The following is a 21,952-nucleotide window of genomic DNA, read 5'->3' on the forward strand; positions in this document are numbered from 1 at the left end:
GATTAAAATAACTCGGATTTTAGTCAGTGCTGTGAATTCTAGGAGCGCAATCTTGTTCCTTCTCATCGTGTCGAGGCGCTCGTGCTTCCGGTCGACCACGCGGCTTCATCACTGGGTGACCGCTGCTGTCAACGGCCAAGAGGAGCGCGTCAGTCAAATGAGGCGCTGCAGGGGAAACACTGACACCCCGCGGTAGGAAGTAGGAACTGTCGCCACCGAGTCCAAGCCATGTTTAATTGGCGCAAATGAAAGGATTAAAGCAAATATGTACCGCCAAATGCAACACAGCAAATAAAATACAAATAAAACGACACTTTCTTTGAGATGTATTCATTTTATTTGACGTAAATCTGTTGAAAAGCAGGGAAAATGTTAATATGTCTCACTGCTACCAAGCAACACAGGGGCATCAATACATTTTCAAATCATTCAATTGAAGGTTTGTTTTTGTTTTTTTTTAAAGGCAGAATTTCTGACACTTTACATTCATGAATACATAAAAACAAGACCCGTCTGTTAAGATAGTGAACACCATAATATTTAGCATCAACATATTATACAATATATTTCAATTTGTAATGCCCACATTTATTACATACAACTTGTGCAGAATCTTAAAATATACAATAAACCCTTAAGTGTTTGAATCTACCACCTTGTCTTATAGATATTTATAGATATTTGTATCTTTATACAACTCATTGTAACATTTGCAAGCTGAAATTACCCAACAGCGTCAGTTTAAGAGGTGAGCTCTACCAAATCATCTTATTTATCACACCATCAAATGATACACACAGCTTCAGACAAACGTATACACACACACACACACTCACCAAAAAGTGGACTTTGCTTGGCAGAGAAATTATTTTAAAAATGAATCATATTTTCAGAGCCGTTGCTGCCGTGGTGTCGTTTGCCATCTCACACCTGTGACGCCTTCCTCGTGGCCAAACCCCTGAGCCAATACAAAGGCTGACAGTTGTGCTTTTCTACGGGGGGGGGGGGGGGGTCGCATTAAAGGTCAGGCGTCACCCCAGGCGGGCAGTGCGTCGGGGGGAGGGCGGCTTTGGTTCCTGACAGAGAAGCTGATGCTGTGCTTGTGGAGGCGGTTGATCAGGCTGGTTTTGTTGAAGGCGGCTCCTGGTGAGTACACGCCTCCCCTGTCAACACCAGAGAGAGAGAGAGAGAGAGAGAGAGAGAGAGAGAGAGAGAGTGTGTCTGATATGGTGTCTAAAGAAGCACTAGGAGACTTGAACTGGCCCAGACACATAAAGAACCAGACTGCACTGGACTGGACTGACCTGCCGGGGAGGGAGTGGAGTTCTCCGAGCACGGTGACGCCCGCCTGGACCAGAGCCGAGACTGTGGCCACGTAACCGGGCTCTGGAACGCCAGCGAGGACACAGAGACGCACACAGAGGTTGGACTTCAGATCAGACACTCCAAACTGCAGTCATGACACAGCAGTCGCATCGCAGCCTGCGGACGTACCCGCTCCTACGACCTGAGTGCAGATCTTGGCGTCGGGTCGGCCCTGCGAGGGGTCCGAACCCTCGGCGTAACCCTCCCCGAAGAACGTCATGCTGAAAGAGGTGTTCTCTATCTGATGGAGAGAGAGAGAGAGAGAGAGAGAGCGAGAGACAAAGAGGATGAATATGCATGACGTGAAAAGGCTTCAGAAATATTTCCCGATGGATGAAATCACACCGGCATCGTTGCCGTTACCTGCTTCATGCTCGGCCCCGACTTGCTGAACAACCCGAAGGAGAAGAATGACGGGAACTGAAAAAAAAGAAACAATATCAGTCAGGGATGTCAAATGATCACTGGACCGCAACAGATTGCTCACGACAATAAATCTATGGAGAAAAACCTGGAAAAGTGTTTGCGATTACAGGATAAGTTAATTTTGAAATATCAACGTGTGCCATCTTTCTCATTTTCGGGAGCATCGTGGATGCGTTTCTCCCGTACCGTGGTGAGGAGCTTCCTGCCCAGGCTGAATTTGACCAGGACCCAGAAGAGCAGGCCGCCGCAGAGCAGCTTGGCGACGGAGAGGAGGCCGCCGACCCCGACGTAGGCGCTGTACTGCACCTGCGGGGCGCAGAGGAGAGGAAACGGCTTTAATGATGGCAGAAAAGATGAAGGAGTGGAGGGCGAAGGAGGTGGAGGAAGGCAGGAAAATGAAGAGAAGGTAATAATGGAGGAGAAAAACATGAGGGGGGGGAGAAACAGTTGGATGGCGAGATGAGAGGTCAAAGGAAGTAATGATGTGGGGTGAGGGGGGGGTAAGGGTAGAGGGGGGCTGATGAATCACTGCAGATGACTCATCATGTTTCCACCAGGCTGCTAGACGGCACTCTAAACAGCATAATGAGACGCTGTGTGGTTAAAAGGCGGCAGCGCTGCCCTACTTCCAGCCGCTTGGGTTCCAACACTTTCACCTCCCTGATGCCAAACGTCTCCGTGTTGGAGCAGAACAGAACCCTGCAGCACGAGCACGCGTGTGTTTCCTCTCACTCACTGGCCGAGTGGACACTGAGGTGGAATCACGCTGCCAGCTGCTGCACAGGGGGTGCTTTTCTCTTGTTAATAACGTTAACGTCTATTTATCTGACCGCCTCATCCACCGATGAGCAGCAGGGGGCACTGCAGTGCTCAGGAAAAACATCTAAATAAAGAATGCAGCAGCGTGGGAGAGATTAAAGCTCCAATTGTTGAAGAGGAAAGGACTCAGCAGATTCTGACCGCCAACACATGCCGCCCCACACCCACCCACCCCTCCCTCCCTGCACCAGTGCATGCTGGGATGCACGCTGCTGTACAAACCCACCGGCGACTGCTGCTGCTCCTCATGGAGGAAGCGCTGAGTCCTGCGGACCACCGAGGGGTCGGAGCCCATGAAGGGGATGACGTACTGCTGGACCTCCTTGCTGTAAAACAGGGAACCCCTGCAGACGCAGCAACAATCATCAATACACTGGATCACCGCAGCCAGGGCGACAACACTCCTGTCTGCAGAGTGCTGCCTTGTTTTGTGAAGGTGTTCGGTTGAGGCAACTGGAGGCGATGGCGAGGATTTCAAACCTCTTCACACTGTTTTATTACACACATCCTCCCACTGTTGAATTATAAACACCCTTCAATATTCTCATGATTGTTTTCCAATACCAATCTAAATTTCCTTAACATGCAGGAGGCCCTGCTTTGAGGCTTTCAGGAGCTCTCGTGGGTAACTCGGGGGGGGGGGAGGTCCGACACCACCGGACCTCCTTGTATTTCACACTGAATTCACCTGAGAAAACCCCAGACAGCAGCTTCTGTTCTTCCGTTACCTCTTTATGACTTTGGCGCCGACGGTCGGCAGCGGCCTGTGGCCAAACTTCTTCCTCAGGCGGCGGAGCGAGCGGCCGTCTGCGAACCCGTACACAGCCGACTGCCAGGTGGCGTCGTGGCCGCACATCCCCTGGCACGGGCCGAGTCAGGACAAGTCGACAGTGTCGGAGCAACGCCGGGCATATTTAGTAAGGACAGAGCCAAGAGTGTAAGAGTGTAAGCAAAACTACATTTCCCATCATGCAATGCAGTAGTGGAGGTTGTCTGAGGCTACCTCAGGCCCGCTGCTGATTGTGAGGAAGCTCTCCACAGCCGTGAGGGTACCTGAGATCAGAGCAGGCAGAGACTGTAGTTAGCTTCTCATTTTGATCATTCATCCAAAAGAAAAAAAAAAAAAATTGTATTATTTAAAGAAAGTCTAGATGACAATGCATTACTTCTTAGTGACACATTCATTCAAACTGCTTTGATTTCAGACCTTCATCTCCTATTGGCTCCATCATCACCCACCACAACCACCAGAGCTTGTTTTGTTCCTACCTTTAAACTGCCTCTGTGTGTAGACGATGCCCAGGTCGGCTGGTATGGAGTCAAAGCCGCAGCTGCCGATCACATACACGCCCTTGGCCGCGGCTTCGGCGTGGTACTCCAGCTGCATTCGCTCCAGGAACTGAAAACACAGTGACACGCAGAGAAGCAAAGGCTCGTGCGAGTCTGTGGAGAAGACGGAGTGAATGAAAGCCGTGCGGTTTGTTTTCCAACCTGCGGCTCGCCACAGATGTCCAGGTAGTGAGCTCCGTTTGCAATACAGGCTTTGACCACCGGCTCGCCGTAGAACCTGTACTGAGGAGGCAAAGCCAACCGCAATTAGGGACGCTGTTGTTGTTGGGGTTTTTTTTTTTTTTTAGTAAACGGCATCTGCCACTGCTCATCATACTCACAGGCCCCACACAGTTTAGAACCACCAGGCCTCGTCGACACATGGCAGCCAGCGACTCCTCCACGGAAACATCGGCCACAATGATTTCCACGTCTGTCCTGAGCTGCGGCATAGCTGAGGAGAGGTTTTTGGGACAAGCCAACACATCAGTAGCACTCAATTTATTGACTATTTATTATTGCCTCACTTGAAAATGTAAGCACTTTTTGTTTTCACTGCTCTGCTGTTAAAAATGTCGCATATTTTTTTTTGGGGGGGGGGGAATAAACACAAGATTGCTTTAGTGAATTCAAATTCTGAGATTTTGGACACCTGTCAAGTAAAGCAGCGTCCAATCTAAAGTGTGTTTAGTCGCTGTTGGTATTAAGGAACCAACAATCAGCAAGCATGCAATGTGCATGTGTGTGTGTGTGTGTGTGTGTGTGTGTGTGTGTGTCAGATATATAGGACTTCAAACATATATCATATCAATGGCAGTATGTAAACAATTCGATGTCTCTTCTTTCTCTTTATTTTAAATCTTGCATTTATTGTATCTACTTAGGAACTCTTCCAGTATCTTACAGTGCGTGCAGTTAAACTGGTCTAAACTGTATTGAAGATAAACATGAATAATAATAAAATAAAATTAAAAATCAGGGTCAGTGTTAGCTGTCAACATTGCTGCTGATCTTCAACCGCCCGCCACGCATGCAGCGGCAGTCTAGCTGAGTCTCTGCCGGCTCTGAGGCCTCCTGAGGCGGACGGCGACCACCTCGAACAACCGAGCCGACCTCGGGTCCCCCGGCGGCGGCCCCCGGCCCGGAGCACCTACACAGACGGTCCGCGGCGCGGTTCAGCACGTCCTCCAGCCGCCGTCTGCACCGCCCAGCCACGGCCCACTTCAGGGGACTTCCGCCCGGACTGTCGGCGGCGCGGCGCGCGACCTCCTCCACCACGAAGCCGCCGGTGAAGCCCGTGGCGCCGAACACGACGAGGTGCAGCGGCCTGTCTGAGGTCACGTCCGCCATTGCTGTCGTCGTGCAGTTCCAGGCGCCGCCCCGGCAGTCAACGGTGCCGCCCGCTGACGTCAGCAGAAGCTTCTGAACGCTGACTGGCTGAGGGTGTGGGCGGGACCAGCGCGAACCTGCCGCGGGTAGCATGTACCAAACAACATTACCAAAAGCGCCGCAGTGCCGCTGCTGTGTTCATGCGCCGACAGGAAATAGTCCCAGGCGAAACCAATGGGTGGACGTTGGACCGTCTTCCACGCTGCTTTCTTCCTGTTGTCAAAAACGTCACATCTGATGTATGGTGACACCTAGTGGAAGAAATTGTGAATTGCACTTGGTGAATGTTCCCCCCACCCCACCCCCAGACCCATCTAATACAAAATCAATCAACAAACAAACAGACACAAACATAGGGACGACCCAAAAACTGTTCTTTATTAATGTCTTTGTATTCTCCAGTAAAGCACAACTAAACAAAAACACTGATACACATAGAAACATATAAAGGTAATAAGAAAGTTGGACTTTGGTGCAACATCCACAGGGACAAAATATTCACTGAAAGTGGGGGGGGGGGTTTCATTAATATAAAGTGAAAGTCTGTAAAAACGTCGTAAAAAGGCAGGAAGGAGGTGGAAGGGCGCGGCGAGCAAATCTCATTGTCTCCGCTTTAATAAAGTGTGACGCAAAAAGGCTTTTTTTTTTTTCTTTTTTTTTTCCACCATTTTGGACGGCGTGCTAGACAGGAAACACAACAGCTGGACCACAGAGGTCTGACTTTGGAGGATAACATGGGTATAAACCATGTAGAAAGTACCAGGTTGCGACCGATCGCGTGTAGAATGTTTAGAGGCGTTTGTCATTACGGATCACTATTTGCACACCATTGTTGTCTCTGCACTTTAACAAAGAAAAAAACAAAAAAACAACATGATTTGCTTTTGAAGATTATCTTGTGTCTTCTTGGCGCATCTTACCGGTGCACTGGGATTAGGTTGCCACTGCACGGTTGATAAAACACGGTAGCACGCTTCAAAAAGGTCCACTCAAAAACACACAGAGCACCAAAAGTACAAACACAGGATCCAAGTGCCTGAGATGGTGGGGGGGTGGGGGGAGCCAAAACACACTTTGGCCCTCGTCATCGTACCAGCATGAAACCGGTGGAGAGACGGCAAACAGGAAAATTGTTTTCTTTGCAAAGGCTGTCAGTGTTTTATCTGCGTCGACGGAAATATGATTTGGTTTTCAGAAAAAAAAAAAAAAAAAAAAAAAAAACTTACTAAATATATACGGCCCCGAAGATCAATTTAGCACGAAAACAAAATCTATTCAGCTGAGAGAGGAGAAACAGCGTCCTCACAAGGAAGAGAAAAGTTTGCCACGTGTGCTACGACAGGTGCAGGGTGCTACAAACACGAGAGAAAACAAATAGAAAAAAAAAAAGAAAGAAAACACAATTCAGTCTAAACATCGTGACGCCTCGTTCGTGGTTCCTGCGAGCCGCCTGCTGTTGACCAGCAGCGGACGGGATTTACTTTCTTCTTTCAAAATCCCCAAAAACCACTGCACTTTGGTCACGAGCGGCGAACCTCCGACCACCGGTGAGAGTAAATTCTAAGGGCTCAGTCGGGATGTCCAGTATCTCCAGTATCACTCACGTTTGGTCCGACAGTTGAAGATTTTCCTTTTGCTAGACTGCCGCATCCCCGAGTGAAGAGTCTTTAAGTCCGGAAGGGCAGCAAGTGTCCCAACCCTCCCAAGAATTCCCACACGTTTGTCATGTAGTAGTCGAGCTGCTGGGCGAAGTCGTTGTCCACCAGGGTGCAGTAGAGAGCGGTTCCTCCCACGCTGATCACCACCGTGACCAGGCACATGAGCAGCAGGATGAGGCAGGAGTCCCGGCACACCACGTCTGCAAGGAGAGGGTTGGAGGACCAAGGAAAGAGATAAGAAGTCCACTCCAAAGCTTTAACTTTTGAAGTTTTTTTTCCTTTTAATTCATTTATTTAATCATTTTTTTATTTTATTTTATTTTGTCCTCTTTGTGATGTTTACTGCAGAAGTGCCTCTGCCGTCTGGTTCTTTGTGTGCCTTTGTGCCTCGTTAGCTACTGTCTGTTACCATATTTCATTATAAATGAGCACATTTTTTTGTACAATTTTGTAAACAATAAAAAGGGGGAAAAAAAAGAAGAAGGTTGGACAGCGGTCACACTGTGGTCTTCAGCTGAACGCTGCGGCCTCGACCTCCGCGACCCGACGGCTGAGCGGCGGTGATGTACCTTGCTCGCCGCCGTCCTCGGGCTCGGTGAAGCGGACTTTGCGCCTGGAGCTCTCCTTGGCCGAGCCGGTGCCGCTGCAGCTGCCGCTGCCGGTGCCGGTGCCGCTGCAGCTGCTGCTGCAGCTCGGCGGAGGTAAACCATCCAGGGAGGCCCTCCTCCGCTTCAGGATGGACACCAGGCCGTCGGGGCCGGAACTCTGCGAGGAGACACCAGACCAGAGACGAGGGAGTGACTGGTGACGGTTTCCATTCCCGCTCCGTTGTTTTTATTTCATTTATTTATTTATTTATTTTTAAAGAAAAGGTTGTGAACATTGCGATTCTTCAGCAGTTTTGCAATATTTGTCTCTATTATCAGCTGATCAGGATGCACTTTATCCACACTGCAATGTCCCACTATGAAAATTTCAAAGATGTTTGAATTGTATTTTTTATATAAAAAAAAAAAAGAAAAAAACGCTCAGGCTTCACAACTTGTAGTGACACCTCAGAGCCAGCAGAGGTCATAATGGAGAGCATTTCCTGACTGGCTGCATGGGGGGGGGGGGGGGGGGGGATGCTTTGACCTGATCATAATCGCTGAACAAGTCAGCCATATGTCGACGACTGAAGTGGAGTCACGTGACGCGCCGTCGTCGTCATATATAGGTCAATTATGTACCGAGGTCAGCGGGCCAGCAGGGGGATTCACGTCAGTTCCATCACAACAGACATTGCTTTGCGTTTTCCACTGGCCCAGAATGTTGGCGATCACATTTCTCAGTGTCGCCACTGTGTAAATAGTGATGAACGTTAAATGTTGACGCACACCGGGACAAAAGCCTCTCGTGTTTGAGAGGGAAACCAGCTTCCCGTTGCAGTCACAGCTCAGACGTAAACTCTCAATCACCCTCCTGCCTAGTCGCCCATCTGACTTGAATTACACCTGCACAATTAGCTTTCAGGCGATGTTCGCTGCAGAAATCAGTATTCAGACCATGAGCTCAGGCCGAAGACTTGCAAGTGATGTTGTAATAGAGAAAACATCCTCATCATCTTTCAAAATAAAGGGTTCCCACCCAGCGGGTTACATAACAGCCGTCAACAGTGAGAAATAAAATCCCTGATTTTCCCCTCAGGCCCCTTTAATTTGAGATGAGAACACAGTGCCGTGTCCCAGTGGTCGGCTTCATTTAGCGAGATGACTCATTCCAAATGTGCCGAACGTCACCGGCGAGCAGAGGGCGGAGGGTTTTCTGCAAGCGCTAGCTAGCTATGATCTCACAGGGACGAACCGAGGGGAGCGGCTCCGCTGCAGACAAAGAGGGTCAACGTGAACAAACAAGAGGCTTTCCGAGCACTGAGCAGGTGGACAATGACGAGGACACAAAAGAGAAGGAAGCTTGGGAGGAAGGACAATAATATAGTGTCCACTAGCTGGAAGAGTTATGAGCCAGAGGAACACTTCTGAGGTGCAATGGATTTAGCTCGCGTAGCCTTAGCTTGTAGCATCGTTCAAAGGGAGACATTGGATGATTAAAGAGACTTGGACTACATTTAAGTGGGTTAGGACTAACGGGAACCAACGACTACTGGTTCAATGCTAATGTCTTTAGCATTGGCTACACTCGCAGTCACTTCCTTTATATTTGCTGCATTTCCATTTGTTTTTTTTTTTGCAAAATAAAAGCGATATTTCTAAAATTCCGACAAAGTGTTTCCATTGACGGGTGCGAAGCGCATGAGCCGTAATTCTAATTTGCTGTCAAGAATGGTTGTTCCATTTTTCTCTTTGATGACTTGTAAAAAAAAAAATATTCCGTCTCCTCCTCCGTCCAATCATAACGCGCCATTTTCACTTGACGTGAACTGGTCACGTGACCCCCGTACGTCTCGTCCGCTGACGTGTAAATGTGAAAAAAGGGTTTCCACAAGACGTTTGCGATATTCCACCATGTGGATACGTGTGGAAAAACCACCTCAAAACCTTTTAGCCACATCTGAGAGGTTCTTCCCAGTTCAGCTGTTCCCATCGGCAGCCTCTTATTGCCAGATTTAGGATTCGCACAATTCTAGGGGTCATGGAAACGCAGCTACTGCCTTTGTCTCTTTCGAGGACTGAAGGGCGCTTCCTGGTTTTTGGACAACATAAACAAGAAATTAGGTCGTTGTGTAAGAGCAACCGAAAATGTTGTTGGACCAGAGCTCTGTGCGCTGTGTTCCCTGTGCTAAAAAACAAAGCAGGCAAGCTGGTTCCTACCCCCTCCTTGTGGGAGAGCTTGGCCAGGTCCCTGTCCGAGGCCTGGGCCACACCGGCGGGCCACTCCAGCTTCCCCTCGTCCTCGTCTTCATCGTCGTCCCCCTCCGCCGCCTCCTCCACCCGTTCCTCCACCTCCTCCTCCTCCTCCTCCTCAAACGGCTCCTCCTCTTCCACTTCCCGTCCTTCCTCGTACACCTCTTCTTCTCCGGCTTCTTTACTCTCGTCTCTGCCGGCCTCCACCCGAGGGGCCTCTGGTGGGAGATCCGAGGTGGAGCTCCTCACGGCTTGCTCTCCTCCGTCTGCTTCTTCCTCATCGAGCTGGTGCGTGGAGTCAGGCTTGCTGACTAAAGAGGTGGCAGAGACAGAGGAAACAGGTCAACGAGTGTCAGTTGTCACACTAGCTTATTCAAGACCGCTTATCCATCAGGCGAGCCGCATTCCTTCGAGCGGTAGAGATTTAAGAGCTTCTAGAAAAAGGTGAAAAGAACGGCGTGAAGCAATAAGAGCAGCCGGTGACTCGCGAGCAGACGCTGCGGCTTTGCTTACCTCTGGTGAAAAAAAATGAACGTGCTTTAGGAAACGGCATTGAAAACAGACTACAGCACCACTAAGGCATAAAAGCAGTCAGAGGTCCGCAGACCCAGAGAAGTTAAAATCATCGCGAGATCAAAGGACCTCAGATCAAAAGGTAAAGCACATAGAACCCCCACAATGCACAGAGACCAGAGCAAACGCCACAGCACATTAAAGCCAACAGACACAGTGTTGACTTAAGTGTGCATATGAAGGTTAGTGCTGATTATGAGTATGCATATGAAGGTGAAAGCTCAACCCTCCGTGGTTTATGGCCTCAGCGACTTCTCTAATGGGCTTGTGTCCTCATTTGGAGGCCGCAACTTGCAAAATCAGATTTCAAAGCAGCACACGGCGCCACAGCAGTGGCGACTTCCACTGTGTACCAACACCCTGCGATCAGATTGACACACATCCTAGCATGCTGATTGGCTAATGCAATCTGTGTTTTACCCTGCTGGCTCAGTACTCACCTCTGTCACGACAGGTTTGCAGTTTTTCCTCTGTGCTCTGAATTCCTCTCAGCGTCATTTTCTGCCAAAGATCAAACACAGACTTGTTCTCGGGACACATTTCGCATCTGTGAGATTGTGAGGGGGGGGGGGAGTCTCGCAAGTCTCACCTGTTCCTCCACACTGGCGGACGGTCTGTCGTGTTGAGGACCAGCACATGCAGAGAAACAGTATTTGCACACACAAAAAAAAAGATTAAAAACTTTAAAAATTAAACAAGAATAGAAATTGAAAGAAACAGAAAGTCCATCCAATTGACATTTGCAAACCCTTTCTGTCTCCCTAAAAGCAGTTGTCTCTGGGATGGGAGCAGCGTGGATGTGTTTCTGCACCTGAGGTGTGTCCTGCAGATGTGCCTCAGCGTCTCCATGTGTTTCTGGCTGATGACGTCGGACGACTGGCAGGCGGAAGCGGCGTCGCGGCTCTCCTTCTCTCTCCACTGGCCCTCTGCAAACACAGACAGCGCGACTGAGAAAAAGAAAAAGAAGAAGAACACTATACTGGCGCACCGCTGGGTGTTGAGGCGGAGACATGCGCAGTACCCCAGTTCTCCTGCAGGGCGGCGAGGTTGGACAGCAGGCGTTCATGGTAGAGCTTCTCCAGCTGCAGGAAGTCCAGGGCCCACTGGTCTGGAAGCGTCCGCAGTTAAAGAGCACCAGCCACAGACTTGAGCAATTAGCAGCCACTTCCACTTAGCTAATTAACCAATCAGCCAATCAGCAGCCACTTGATTTTCTGTTGACAAACTGACAACAGTTTCTGCAGAAAACTGCCGCGAGCCAAATGAGCAGACGGGAAATAACAGAGTCGAGACCCAGGAATATGCAAATAAAATGAGTCAGAGCCAAACTGCTGTTGGGTTTGTTTGGGTTTTTTTTTTAAGGGGTGGAGTTTGATCAGGGATAAAAAAAAAGTAAAAAAAATAAAAAGCCTCCAAATCTGATGGTGAACAGGCGTCAGCGACTGCAGCGGACGGGCGTCGCCCTCCTTCATTACGAAAAAATGTTTGGCTCGGCGCTCCTCTCACAGTCGGGAAACACAAAAGCACGTTTTGAGGAGAAGGTGGACGCAGAAAAGGAAGAGTTTGGATGTAAATGCAGAGAAAAAGATACAGTCCTCTTTGAGAGAGCAGGCCTCTGCAATCTGCAAAACAAGGGTCAAAGAAGAGAGCGAGGGCTTGTTGAACACAGCGGGGGACAAGCTGAAGTTTGAGGTTCTACCATAGCGAGCTAGAAAGCTAACATGCTCTGAAGCGGCGTAAAATATCCAGATGGTGAATTATAAAGCTTCAAAGAAACAAGAAACGGGGGGATACAAAAGGCACATTTTAAGATAAGTGTGTGGTTTTCAAATGGAAATTTAGGATAACGTAGGATACAGTTGGACAACTGGTGTTGTCATAGTAGGAAAAAAAAAACAAACACCTGAGACACCTGCAGCATGAAAGCAGAGCGCAAAGTCTCTCCAGTCAGCTGACCTTGGAAACACGCCCATGTCATCAATTGGACCGAATTAGAGAGATTTTTTTTTTTACAGGGCGCAAGATCACATGATGGGAGAGGCATGCAGACACACACACACACACACACGGCAGACGGGGAGTCACATGCAGCCTCTCATGGTCAGGATTAACCTGGCGGTTCCACTAACAGCTGAACTGGCTGAACTCATCAGCATGGACTGTAGCTCCTCCACCAGCAGAAGATCAGCAGATCAGCAGATCCTGTGCTGCTGCTCGTCAAACACTCAATTCATTTTTTTTTTATTGTCACGTTCAGTCAAACAGCTTCGTTGAGCCTGAAAACAACTGCAGGAGCGCAGCAGCGCAGCAGCGCAGCAGATAAATATGGAGCCTGGCGTCAGGAGCTGCGCTTCCATGACCCCCAGAATTGTGGCTCGCGTCTGTCTGACTGAAATAAAGACACACATTCCCTCCAGGTTTGGACACACAAAAGCTGCTGGTTTCACCTCACACACGCGCACACACACACACACACACACACACACACACACACACACCTGGTGCAGGGAGTGCGGCAGCAGTGTGTTGTCTCCATCGAGCCCCAGCGCCTGCAGGGAGGCCAGCAGCTCGGGGCCGAGTCCCAGCGCTGCGTCTCCACAGACGCCTCCTGGAAACGTGCAGCACAAACAAACAGCGGCGGTGAAAAACACACACACACACGCACACACACGCACACACACACACACACACACCGTACGGCTGGAAACTTGGGAAAAAGCCCTGGACGAAGAGGTGAAAAGAACCTGAGCGACATAAATAAAGACGCCTCACGTGGTTATTAATCAGTTCAGCGGAGATTTATAATAATCTCATTGGCTCTTTCATCTCAGACGTTGGATCTGAAGGTTTTCTGTTGACCCGAGTCTGACCCGGGTGGCACCAGCGAAAGAACCGACGAGATTATTGCAAGAAAAGACAGAATGGACTTAATTCAATGATCACGGGATTCACAATAATTCTGATTCATCTTTGCTGTCACAAGAGCAAAGAAGATTATCTACCGTTATTATTATCGTTATCATCATTATTATTACTGCACAGTTGCATATGTTCACTTGCAATAAATCCCAGTGATGCGGCTGCCGTGCACGTAGCAGGATTAGAAACTAAACATCCAATAAAAACAAAAGGCCCAAAAAAGGAAACAAACCAAAGCAAAGCAACCAATGTCTTTTGTAAGAGGCCAGTGGCGAGCGGCTGATGGCGGCGGCTCGCTGGCTCTTACGTAACGAGGCCTCGGCTGCATGTTACATGGCCAAACAGATCGGAGACTGTCAGCGGCGGCTTCCTGGCAGATTAGTCTCATCTCAGCCGAGAAGCTTCCAGCTCGCAGCTCCATCACTCTGTGTGTGTGTGTGTGTGTGTGTGTGTGTGTGTGTGTGTGTGTGTGTCTGAGTGTGCGACTCTACAGTCATATTCCCGGCAGGAGGCGGAGTCAGTCTCACCTGCTCTGGCGTCCTCTCCTCCGGCAACGCTGCCGTTCTTGTTCCCCATCTCCTCGCAGCCCCTCCTCCTTCCCCCCCCCCAAGGTTTCCTCAAGAGCTTCCCAAAGATCCTCGTCAGCCGGCAGCTGACTCACTACTGCGGCAGCGGCGGCAGCGGCAGCAGCATCAGGGACCTGCAGCGTGTGAATGCCAAGGGGCCACCGCAGGAGCGCAGTGAGGGGGGCCACTGGCTCACTTTTGGACAGGTCATGTGATCTAATCCTCCCTCGCCTCACCCGTGCACCCACCAGGGGGCGAGCTCAGAGTCACACATGGTGTTTTTGATTTGTTGAAGGAAGAAGGACAGCGAAGGGAAGAAATAGTCTGCAGGAATAGAGGAAACACGGCAGTTATTAGAGGGTGAGAGAGATGATGGTGTGTGTGTGTGTGTGTGTGTGTGTGTGTGATGATGTCACTAAGGGAGTGACAGGCTGCTCTTTGTGCCGCTGGACGAGCTGCAGGGTCAAAACACACCATCAGGGCAGCGAGTGTGAGTGGCAGCACACTGGCTCCTTTCATTGTTCCAGTGTGTGTGTGTGTGTGTGTGTGTGTGTGTGTGTGTGTGTGTGTGTGTGTGTGTGTGGTTGGGTCCGAGAAGTCTTTTTCTGAGGAGTCGGAAAAAGGCCCGATCTGAATCCACCTCCCTCAGCCGGACCAATCAGCTGTCTTCAAGGTGTGAGGGAGGCGGAGCTAAACCCACCCAGGACAACAAAGTCCCGGGTGGTCTGTAGTTTAACAACATGGGATACATAAAGTCATCTATTCTATTCTATCAAAGGTTGAGTGCGGTCCCACCCTATTCCAATAGCCACTGTATCCCGGCCTATGTTTCAGTTTCAGTTTCGGCTCAACTTTATTGTCATTGTTCAAGTACGAGGTGACACATGCCGTTTAGCATCTCACCAGAAGTGCAATACAATAACTTGCAGTGACTGTAAAGACACATTCGGTGTTACGAACATTCCCGTCTTCCTATATCTTATCCCATCTCAGCCAGTGGACTCGAGCTGCTGCCGCTTGTGACGTCACAAGAGGCTGGTTTCCAGAACCGTGTGTTTAGGATGGACTTCTTGCTCACTTCAGGGGCGTCTCGGACCAACAGGCCGAATCTACTCTGATCTCTCGGACTTCCTGCATCATTTCCTCTTTTTCTACGCCTGTTGCGCAATGTCAGACGGCCGTGGGTGTACGCGCACAAGTGGCGGACGATCCGCGTGCGCATCTGCACCAGAAGCGCGACGCACGCCACTCTCTCGCGCACTCTGGAGAGGCCAGATTAGACCCGAGTGGGATTTGCCGCTGTGGCCCAGTGAGCGTCTGATTGATGCTCCTCACAGATTATCGCGCTTCAGACAACACGACGAGTCCGTCGAGAGTCCGCGAGAACACCCGCCTCACTTCCTCTCGTTCTGCCAGCCACGTCCTCGCCAACAATCTGTCGCTGCGTCTCAAGCCCCCCTCACAAAAGCATAAAGTCCCATTTTATTTTTATTTTTACTTTGCAGTAAAAGCGAGGTTGCAACATGAAGCGAGGCGGATGGTTCGGAGGCGGGCGGAAGATGCGGGTGATGCGCTCGCGCTCGCACTCACCGGCTGGATGAATCCTCCTCGACGGCCAACAATCTGCAGCAGTGCGCGTGTGCGTCTCCCCGTGCGTCTTCTTTAGTTCCGTCGCTCAAACAGGAGCGGGTCGGTCTCTCGGCTGGTTCTGCTGCCGTTTCCGACCCGGTTTCCCCAGCTTCTCCTCCAGCCGCCGCAAACACCGCTCACATCCTCCGCCTGCCTGCCCGGCTGCTGCCTGCCTGGTGGTGGTGACTGTGTGTTTATCCTCCTGTATTTCTTTTTTTTTTTTTTTTTTTTTTATCCATTTATTCGCACCCATGTGGCGCCAGTGCGCCATCTGCCGGCAGATGCGGCGCACTGGCGCGGCGGTTATGTAAGAGCAGAGCAGAGCAGCGGTGGTCATATGACGCCATGCTAAGAAGATGAAGCGACAGAGGATTAGAGAGAGAGAGGAAATGTACTTTTTTTCACTGATGTAATTTTCTTCTTGTTACATAATAATGTCAGAGGCGTCCATCCTTTGTATCACCTTATTTCCATACATTTACATTGTAAATATATATATATAATTTTTTTTTTTATTTTTTTTTTGAAGATTTTCGTTGGAACAACAGAGCTGGGATGTAACGCAGCCTTGTATGCATGTGTGTGCATGTGTGTGTGTGTGTGTGTGTGTGTGTGTGTGTGTGTGTGTGTGTGTGTGTGTGTGTGTTCTTTGCAAAACAGCCAATAAAGTCTGAAGAGGGATATTTGCAAAAAAGATTTTTCACCGCTGGCGTTTGCAATTGTATTGAAATCCTCCAATCCGTGCTCCTTTAAACGGTTGCTATTCAAAGTCACTGGAATGACACGAATATTCTCAAAATAAATGTCAGTAAATACATATATGATAATATATGATTTCCATTCCAGACAGATGGTGAATGTGTGCGAGCTCGAAGGGTTTCCTTCTGTCCTGCAGTTTGTGCGACGTGAAAATGACAAAATGAGGCCTTGCAAAGAGGAAGTGAAGCGGAAAGAGAGGAAGGACAAAGTAGGGACGTATATGAGCCAGCCTCTGTGTGTGTGTGTGTGTGTGTGTGTGTGTGTGTGTGTGTGTGTGTGTGTGTGTGTGTGTGTGTGTGTGTCTGCTGCAATGAGTTCAACCCTCTGGCGCTGAACTCTGCGACGGCAGGCAAAGCCACTCTGCTGCTGCAGAGATGTTGCAGCAGAAATCACATCAACGCACTTCTGCTGCGTCCGTGCACAAGCTCACCTTGGCAACATTCGGAAACAACCGTAAATTCCTTTGCACTGCACCACAGGCAGGAGCTGGAGCGGCTGGATGGAGCAGACGCACACTCTTGCACACTTTGCAGCGTCTTTACGCACAACGCGGTGGAGACGGATTCATTTGATGAAAAGACAACACGTGAAAACATGCAAATGATTGTTTTTGCAGAGGTCCAGTGTGTGTGTGTGCGTGTGTGTTTGGCTTCTTCCCGGCTCGACACGGCAGTGGTGGTGGAGCAGAGAAATGGGAAATTTCAATGGATGAACAAATTCTCCCCTTTAAGAGGAAACCAAACACAATCTGGATAGTTTAGTCTGACTCCCAGTAGTTTAGTCTGACTCCCAGTAGTTTGCCCTGTTCTCAGAACGTCCTTGCTTGTGGCGCCCACTGCTGGGAACTGTCTCCCCCTGGTGGCAGAAGGGGTGTCCAGGCAGGATAGCAGAACTGCACACTGTTGTTCTCAGCAGGATCAGCGGTGTGAGGTCAAAGAGCAGCGTCGCCAGCAACAACAACAGAGTCGTTTCTGTAACAGCCCTCCGCTTTATTGAAATACATCGGAGTCAGATTAATATGAGTTGTCCACACAGGTGTGGCAGCCAGTTCCATACATTATTCTTTTTTTTTTTATTCTTTTTGACCTTACACCTTAAATATCTTAATTTTTTTTGTTGTGCAAAAAAGAATCTACATCACCTGTAGTGGGTTATCCTCAGTAAAACGCCCAAACCGCTCAAAAAAAAGGAAAAAAATAAAAATAATAAAGAGCAAATCCAAGTAAAACAACAAACCGAAAATGATTACATCTATAACATGCAAAACTGTACAAATTATTACAAACCAATCCTAAAAAAAAAAAATTAAAAACAAAACGTGTAATATGATATGAAAGAGCAAAAAAAAATAAAATAATAATATGGAAGGTTTGTGTAGATAAGACCTCACTGAAATGCAAAGGCGTTTTGAATTTGAACTGTTTTTTTTTTTTCCTTCTCTGTTGCGTCTCGGCCCTCAGAACCGTCCCGTCCTGGGTTCCACTGTGTTCCACTGTGTTCCACTGGGTTCCCTCGCCACCTCCCCGTCCTGCCATCTGCAGCAATCCATCCGTCCGTCCGTCCGTCACACCTCGATCATTTTCACCCCGGCGAAAAGAATTCCTTGGTTCAAACGTTTCCTGAGTTTCTCCTCAAAAACGGGGATATCTGGCAATCAGGTGGCTTTTTAATTTATTCATACTTATTTCTGTACAATATTGGCCGATTAATAATTATAATAACAATAATAAAAATAAAAAAAAAACACCTGGCTAAGACAGACTCTCCCGCCCCCAACTTAAACATTCTACAGATTAACTCCAGCAGGAACTACTAACGGGGGAACTTGCTAGCTTTAACAAAAAAAAAAAAAAAAAAAAAAAAAAAAAAAATGGAGAAAAAAAGGACGATGAGGAAGTGGAGAAGGAGGAGGCTACTTAATCTCAAATCTCTCTTCAAAATAAAATGGAATATTTAGATTTTTCTTCTTCAAAAAAGAACACTTGGAATGGGTTTAGAGCTACTTTGTTGCCACAGGGGCGGGGGGGCACCCAATAACTTCCTTAGTGGGTGGTGGGGCAGGGGGGGGGGGTCAAGTCAGACCTCATTGCAGATAATACACCACAGGTTCCTTAGTGTTGAATGGTGGGACAGCTCGGGGCTCCGTTTGCATCATCACAGTTTCCTGACAGCTTCCTCGCATCAGACTCGCTCTCACGCAAAAAATCATTTGAAAAAGAAGAAAAATCTGCGGGCAAACTGACGGTGCAGGTTGACGGAGGCGACGCAGAACACACACACACAAAAAAAAAAATCCAGATCCGGTCAGCGGACCGCGAAGCCGCTCAGAAACCTCCCGCTGGCTTTTACATTCTCCTCGTAGTGTTTTCATCTCCGTCCGTCCAGAGAAAACGAGATAAAAATTTGAAAATAAAAAACAAACCCCCTCTGGAGTTCGTAAAAGGCCGTCGGAAAAAGATTTGGGAAAAAAAAAAAGAAAAAAAATGCCAACGTCTCCCTCGTTTGTCCTTTTTTTTTTTGGTTAAATCAAGCTGAGAGGAAGACGACACAGTGAGTGAGATTCAACGCCGTGGAGCGACGTGCGTGCGTGCGTGTGGATACACGTGCGCTTAGCGTGTTGTGTGTGACAAATGTTCACTCTACAGTACAGGCAGTAGTGTCGGGGCACACGCAAAACACACACACACACACACACACACACACAAGAGTGAGTGACTGGGAAACAATGTCAACAACGCGTGTGGTTACTGGGATATAAAACAATTCTAAAATCAGTCGGTAAAAAACAAAAAAAAAAAAAAGAGGAAAAACTCAAAAGAAGTGGTTTAAAAAAAAAAACAAAGAAAACAAAACCAGAAACATGACGATGGCTTTTCGTGTGACGACAACAACCCGAATCACTCCAAAGGAAAAAAGAATAAAAGGATTTTTTTTTTCTCTCTCTTCAATCATCTTTGACGCTGTAGTGTGTTGTTGTATTATTATATATATTACTCTCTACTCTGAACTTATGTACATTATGGTGATGCTGAGCTGTTGGGGTTGCTTTACTTTGCTTTCCGCTCTACGCTACGAGACGGCAGCGATGGCGACGTCCAGCAGGGGGGCTGCCATGAGCGAGCTAGAGAGAGAGAGATAAAGAGAGAAAGAGAGAAAGAGAGAGAGAGTAGCACAGTCTGTGTGTTCGGCAGAGCGGACGCTGGCGCCTTGCACTGATTGGTTGGTTTGGAGAAATGATGAAACAGAACCAAAGAAAGATGTTGTTGTTCTTTTTGTCTCCCTCTTTTCTTTTTGAAATCTTCTTAGACATTTTTTTTTTTTGTCATTATTGCGGCGCCCGAACAGAGCAGGAAGTCGAGAAGCCGTGAACCTTCAGCCGGTCTGCCATCGATCGATTGATAAATAAATTAAAATATCGTCCCCTGAAACCTGGAGGATCTCTATGTACAAGTACAAATCACTGTCAGTTAGCGTCCTCTTCTCTTCTCTTCTCTTCTTTCTTCTTCTCGTTTTTCTTGCATTGTGACGTTTTCAGAGTCTCTGAGGGGCCTGCAGGGGGCGACGTTTCACTCGGTAGCAAAAACAGAACAAAACGAAAAAAAGCCCCCCCCCCAAAAAAAAGTTCCCACATGGAAGGATTGTTTGCCCTCTTTAAAACATACACACACGCGCACGGACGCGCGCACACACACACACGAGCGGCGGCTCCCACATACACATTCACACACAGGAGCACCCAGGAGAGAGAGAGAGAGAGAGGGAGAGAGGGAGAGAGAGCAGCGGTGAGGTTGGCCAGCCCCTCCCTCACAGAAACAAGTGACCCGCCTGGAAGAACAATGAGATGGAGGGAGTTCAGGGCACAAGAAACGTCCAGCAGGGGGCGCAGCTCTCCAGGCAGTGGGGTGGAGGGAGGTGAGGGGGCGGGGCAGAGGAAGAGGACGTGAGGGGGCAGGCCTAGAAGAGGAGGGGCGGGGCCAGATGAGGTAAGGCAGCAGGGAAAGAGGAGGAAGTGAGGGGGCAGAGCCAGATGAGGTGAGGGGCGGGGCTAGATGAGGAGTGGGCGGGGCCAGAGTGTGAGGCTCATGTGTCCCAGGCCATGCGGTCTGTGCTCTCCAGCGACAGCGACTTGGTCTTGTGCGGGGAGGCCGGGCTGGGGGGGCTGCTGAAGGTGGAGCTGTTGGAGGCCGTGGAGTGTCGGGGCGAGTCCGAGTCCTGGTGGTGGGGGAGAGAGAGGGGGCGGGGTCACATGATATCATCACAACATGTTCCAAGAACAAAGCAGGAGAAATATTGACAATATAATAAAGTGACCAATTCAACATCTCTGACCATCTGTGACCCTTCCCAGGATGCATCACTGCCCCTCCTCCCACCCCCCCACCCCACCTTCCACATGATGACATCATGAGCGGATGAACAGTTCTCATTTCGGCTGAAAGGAAAACAGCAAAACCAACCAGACAGACAGACAGACAGACAGACAGACAGACAGACAGACAGACAGACATGCAAGCAGGAGGCCTGGTGGACAGTGTGAACCTGCAGCTCCAGGAGAGACTGTGGTCCGGTGCTGCCACTCTGCTCAACACCAGCTGCTTCCCACCTCCCTGTCAAACTGGCTGACTTTTACATTTTGACAACTGATAGCAGAGCAATGGAAGAGAAATTATGACAATGCAATGCAACAAAAAAAAAAAGAGTTGAGGCAGAAATGGGAAGGCAGGAGCAGGTGGAGGAGGGGGCGACTCCTCCTTTTCATTCTGGGGTTTCTCCACAGCGCCACCAAGTTAAGATATGTTGACCCCACAGTGCCATCTAGTGACAACACTGCTGTAGTGCATCCGCTCCAAAAAACAAAAAAACACGATGTAAAAACCTGGCATTCTAACAAGATGAAAAACACACACACACACACACACACACACACACACAAACACACACACACACACACACACACACACACACACACACTTATAGCAGTAAATCCATGCCACTTGTGCGCTGCCAGCCCCACACTGTGTCTCTTTGTGACTGCATTCAAACCATGCAGCAGCAGCAGCAGCTTCTCCATCAACGCTGCACACACACACACACACACACACACACACACACACACACACACACACACACACACACACACACACACACACGTGGCAATAATAAAAAAAATAATAATGATGCTCTACATTATTATTATTATTGGATTTTTTTATTATGTCTGGCCAGGTGGTGTGGAAGCAGAATCACAGACATGCTCTGTGATTGGCCGAACCAGTAGACGATCATGATGATGATGGTGGTGGTGGCGGGGGGGGGGCAGCAGGTGGAGGTGAAGGTGGGCGGGGCGGAGGGGGGGGCGGAGGGGCGGCTGACGGTGCAGCGAATGCTCCGGGTGAGATGTGCGAGGTGGTGGAGATTCCTCAGCTTTGTGTGTGTGTGTGTGTGTGTGTGTGTGTGTGTGTGTGTGTGTGTGTGTGTGTGCACGCCGGTGTGTGTGTTTGGGTGGTGCAGCCGCTGGCAGCTGGTTGTTGACATTACCTTCATCTTACTAAGCAGGGTCCTTAAAGCCCTTTTCAGATCGGGGGTCTTCTCCGACGGTGAGACCGCCTGCCACTGCAGAGGAGAGTTCAGACTCAGCGCCCGGGCCACAGACAACATGCCGGGTGGGAGGGGGTGGGAT

At 49.1% G+C, this 21,952-nt stretch overlaps 3 protein-coding genes across 9 annotated transcripts in view; all 3 read right to left on the reverse strand.

Moving 5' to 3' along the window:
* Nucleotides 1-320: 320 nt before the first annotated feature.
* sccpdhb (saccharopine dehydrogenase b) lies at nucleotides 321-5,316 on the reverse strand. Its single transcript, XM_076016811.1, has 12 exons — nucleotides 5,094-5,316; nucleotides 4,281-4,393; nucleotides 4,102-4,182; nucleotides 3,880-4,009; nucleotides 3,614-3,663; nucleotides 3,339-3,469; nucleotides 2,837-2,954; nucleotides 1,978-2,097; nucleotides 1,729-1,785; nucleotides 1,495-1,606; nucleotides 1,305-1,386; nucleotides 321-1,163 (listed from the first exon to the last, which is right to left on the reverse strand). The coding sequence occupies exons 1-12, from the start codon at nucleotides 5,287-5,289 to the stop codon at nucleotides 1,025-1,027; spliced, it is 1,329 nt and encodes a 442-aa protein (XP_075872926.1). The 5' UTR covers nucleotides 5,290-5,316; the 3' UTR covers nucleotides 321-1,024.
* Nucleotides 5,317-5,992: 676 nt separating this feature from the next.
* On the reverse strand, nucleotides 5,993-15,666 carry cnstb (consortin, connexin sorting protein b). The gene is made up of 11 exons (XM_076016810.1): nucleotides 15,475-15,666; nucleotides 13,846-14,208; nucleotides 12,898-13,007; nucleotides 11,991-12,021; nucleotides 11,421-11,507; nucleotides 11,211-11,325; nucleotides 10,989-11,013; nucleotides 10,840-10,900; nucleotides 9,794-10,137; nucleotides 7,556-7,751; nucleotides 5,993-7,186 (listed from the first exon to the last, which is right to left on the reverse strand). Exons 2-11 carry the CDS (start codon nucleotides 13,892-13,894, stop codon nucleotides 6,996-6,998), a joined length of 1,209 nt encoding a protein of 402 aa, XP_075872925.1. The 5' UTR covers nucleotides 13,895-14,208; nucleotides 15,475-15,666; the 3' UTR covers nucleotides 5,993-6,995.
* Nucleotides 15,667-20,301: 4,635 nt separating this feature from the next.
* cdc42bpab (CDC42 binding protein kinase alpha (DMPK-like) b) overlaps nucleotides 20,302-21,952 on the reverse strand; it is a 53,299-nt gene continuing 51,648 nt past the window's right edge. For 4 of the 7 annotated variants that reach the window (XM_076016861.1, XM_076016857.1, XM_076016856.1 and 1 more), the window contains 2 exons: nucleotides 21,811-21,885; nucleotides 20,302-20,484 (listed from right to left, as the gene is read on the reverse strand). In XM_076016861.1, the coding sequence (XP_075872976.1) occupies nucleotides 20,353-20,484; nucleotides 21,811-21,885 (207 nt within the window). In that variant the 3' untranslated portion in view covers nucleotides 20,302-20,352. The remainder of the gene's footprint in view (nucleotides 20,485-21,810; nucleotides 21,886-21,952) is intronic. The other 3 variants (XM_076016862.1, XM_076016860.1, XM_076016858.1) reach the window with 1 other exon arrangement.

Source organism: Nelusetta ayraudi, unplaced genomic scaffold (genome assembly GCF_046127955.1).
Source record: "Nelusetta ayraudi isolate G7.1 ecotype Tasmania unplaced genomic scaffold, CSIRO-AGI_Nayr_v1 ptg000238l, whole genome shotgun sequence".
NCBI classification, from domain to species: Eukaryota; Metazoa; Chordata; class Actinopteri; order Tetraodontiformes; family Monacanthidae; genus Nelusetta; species Nelusetta ayraudi.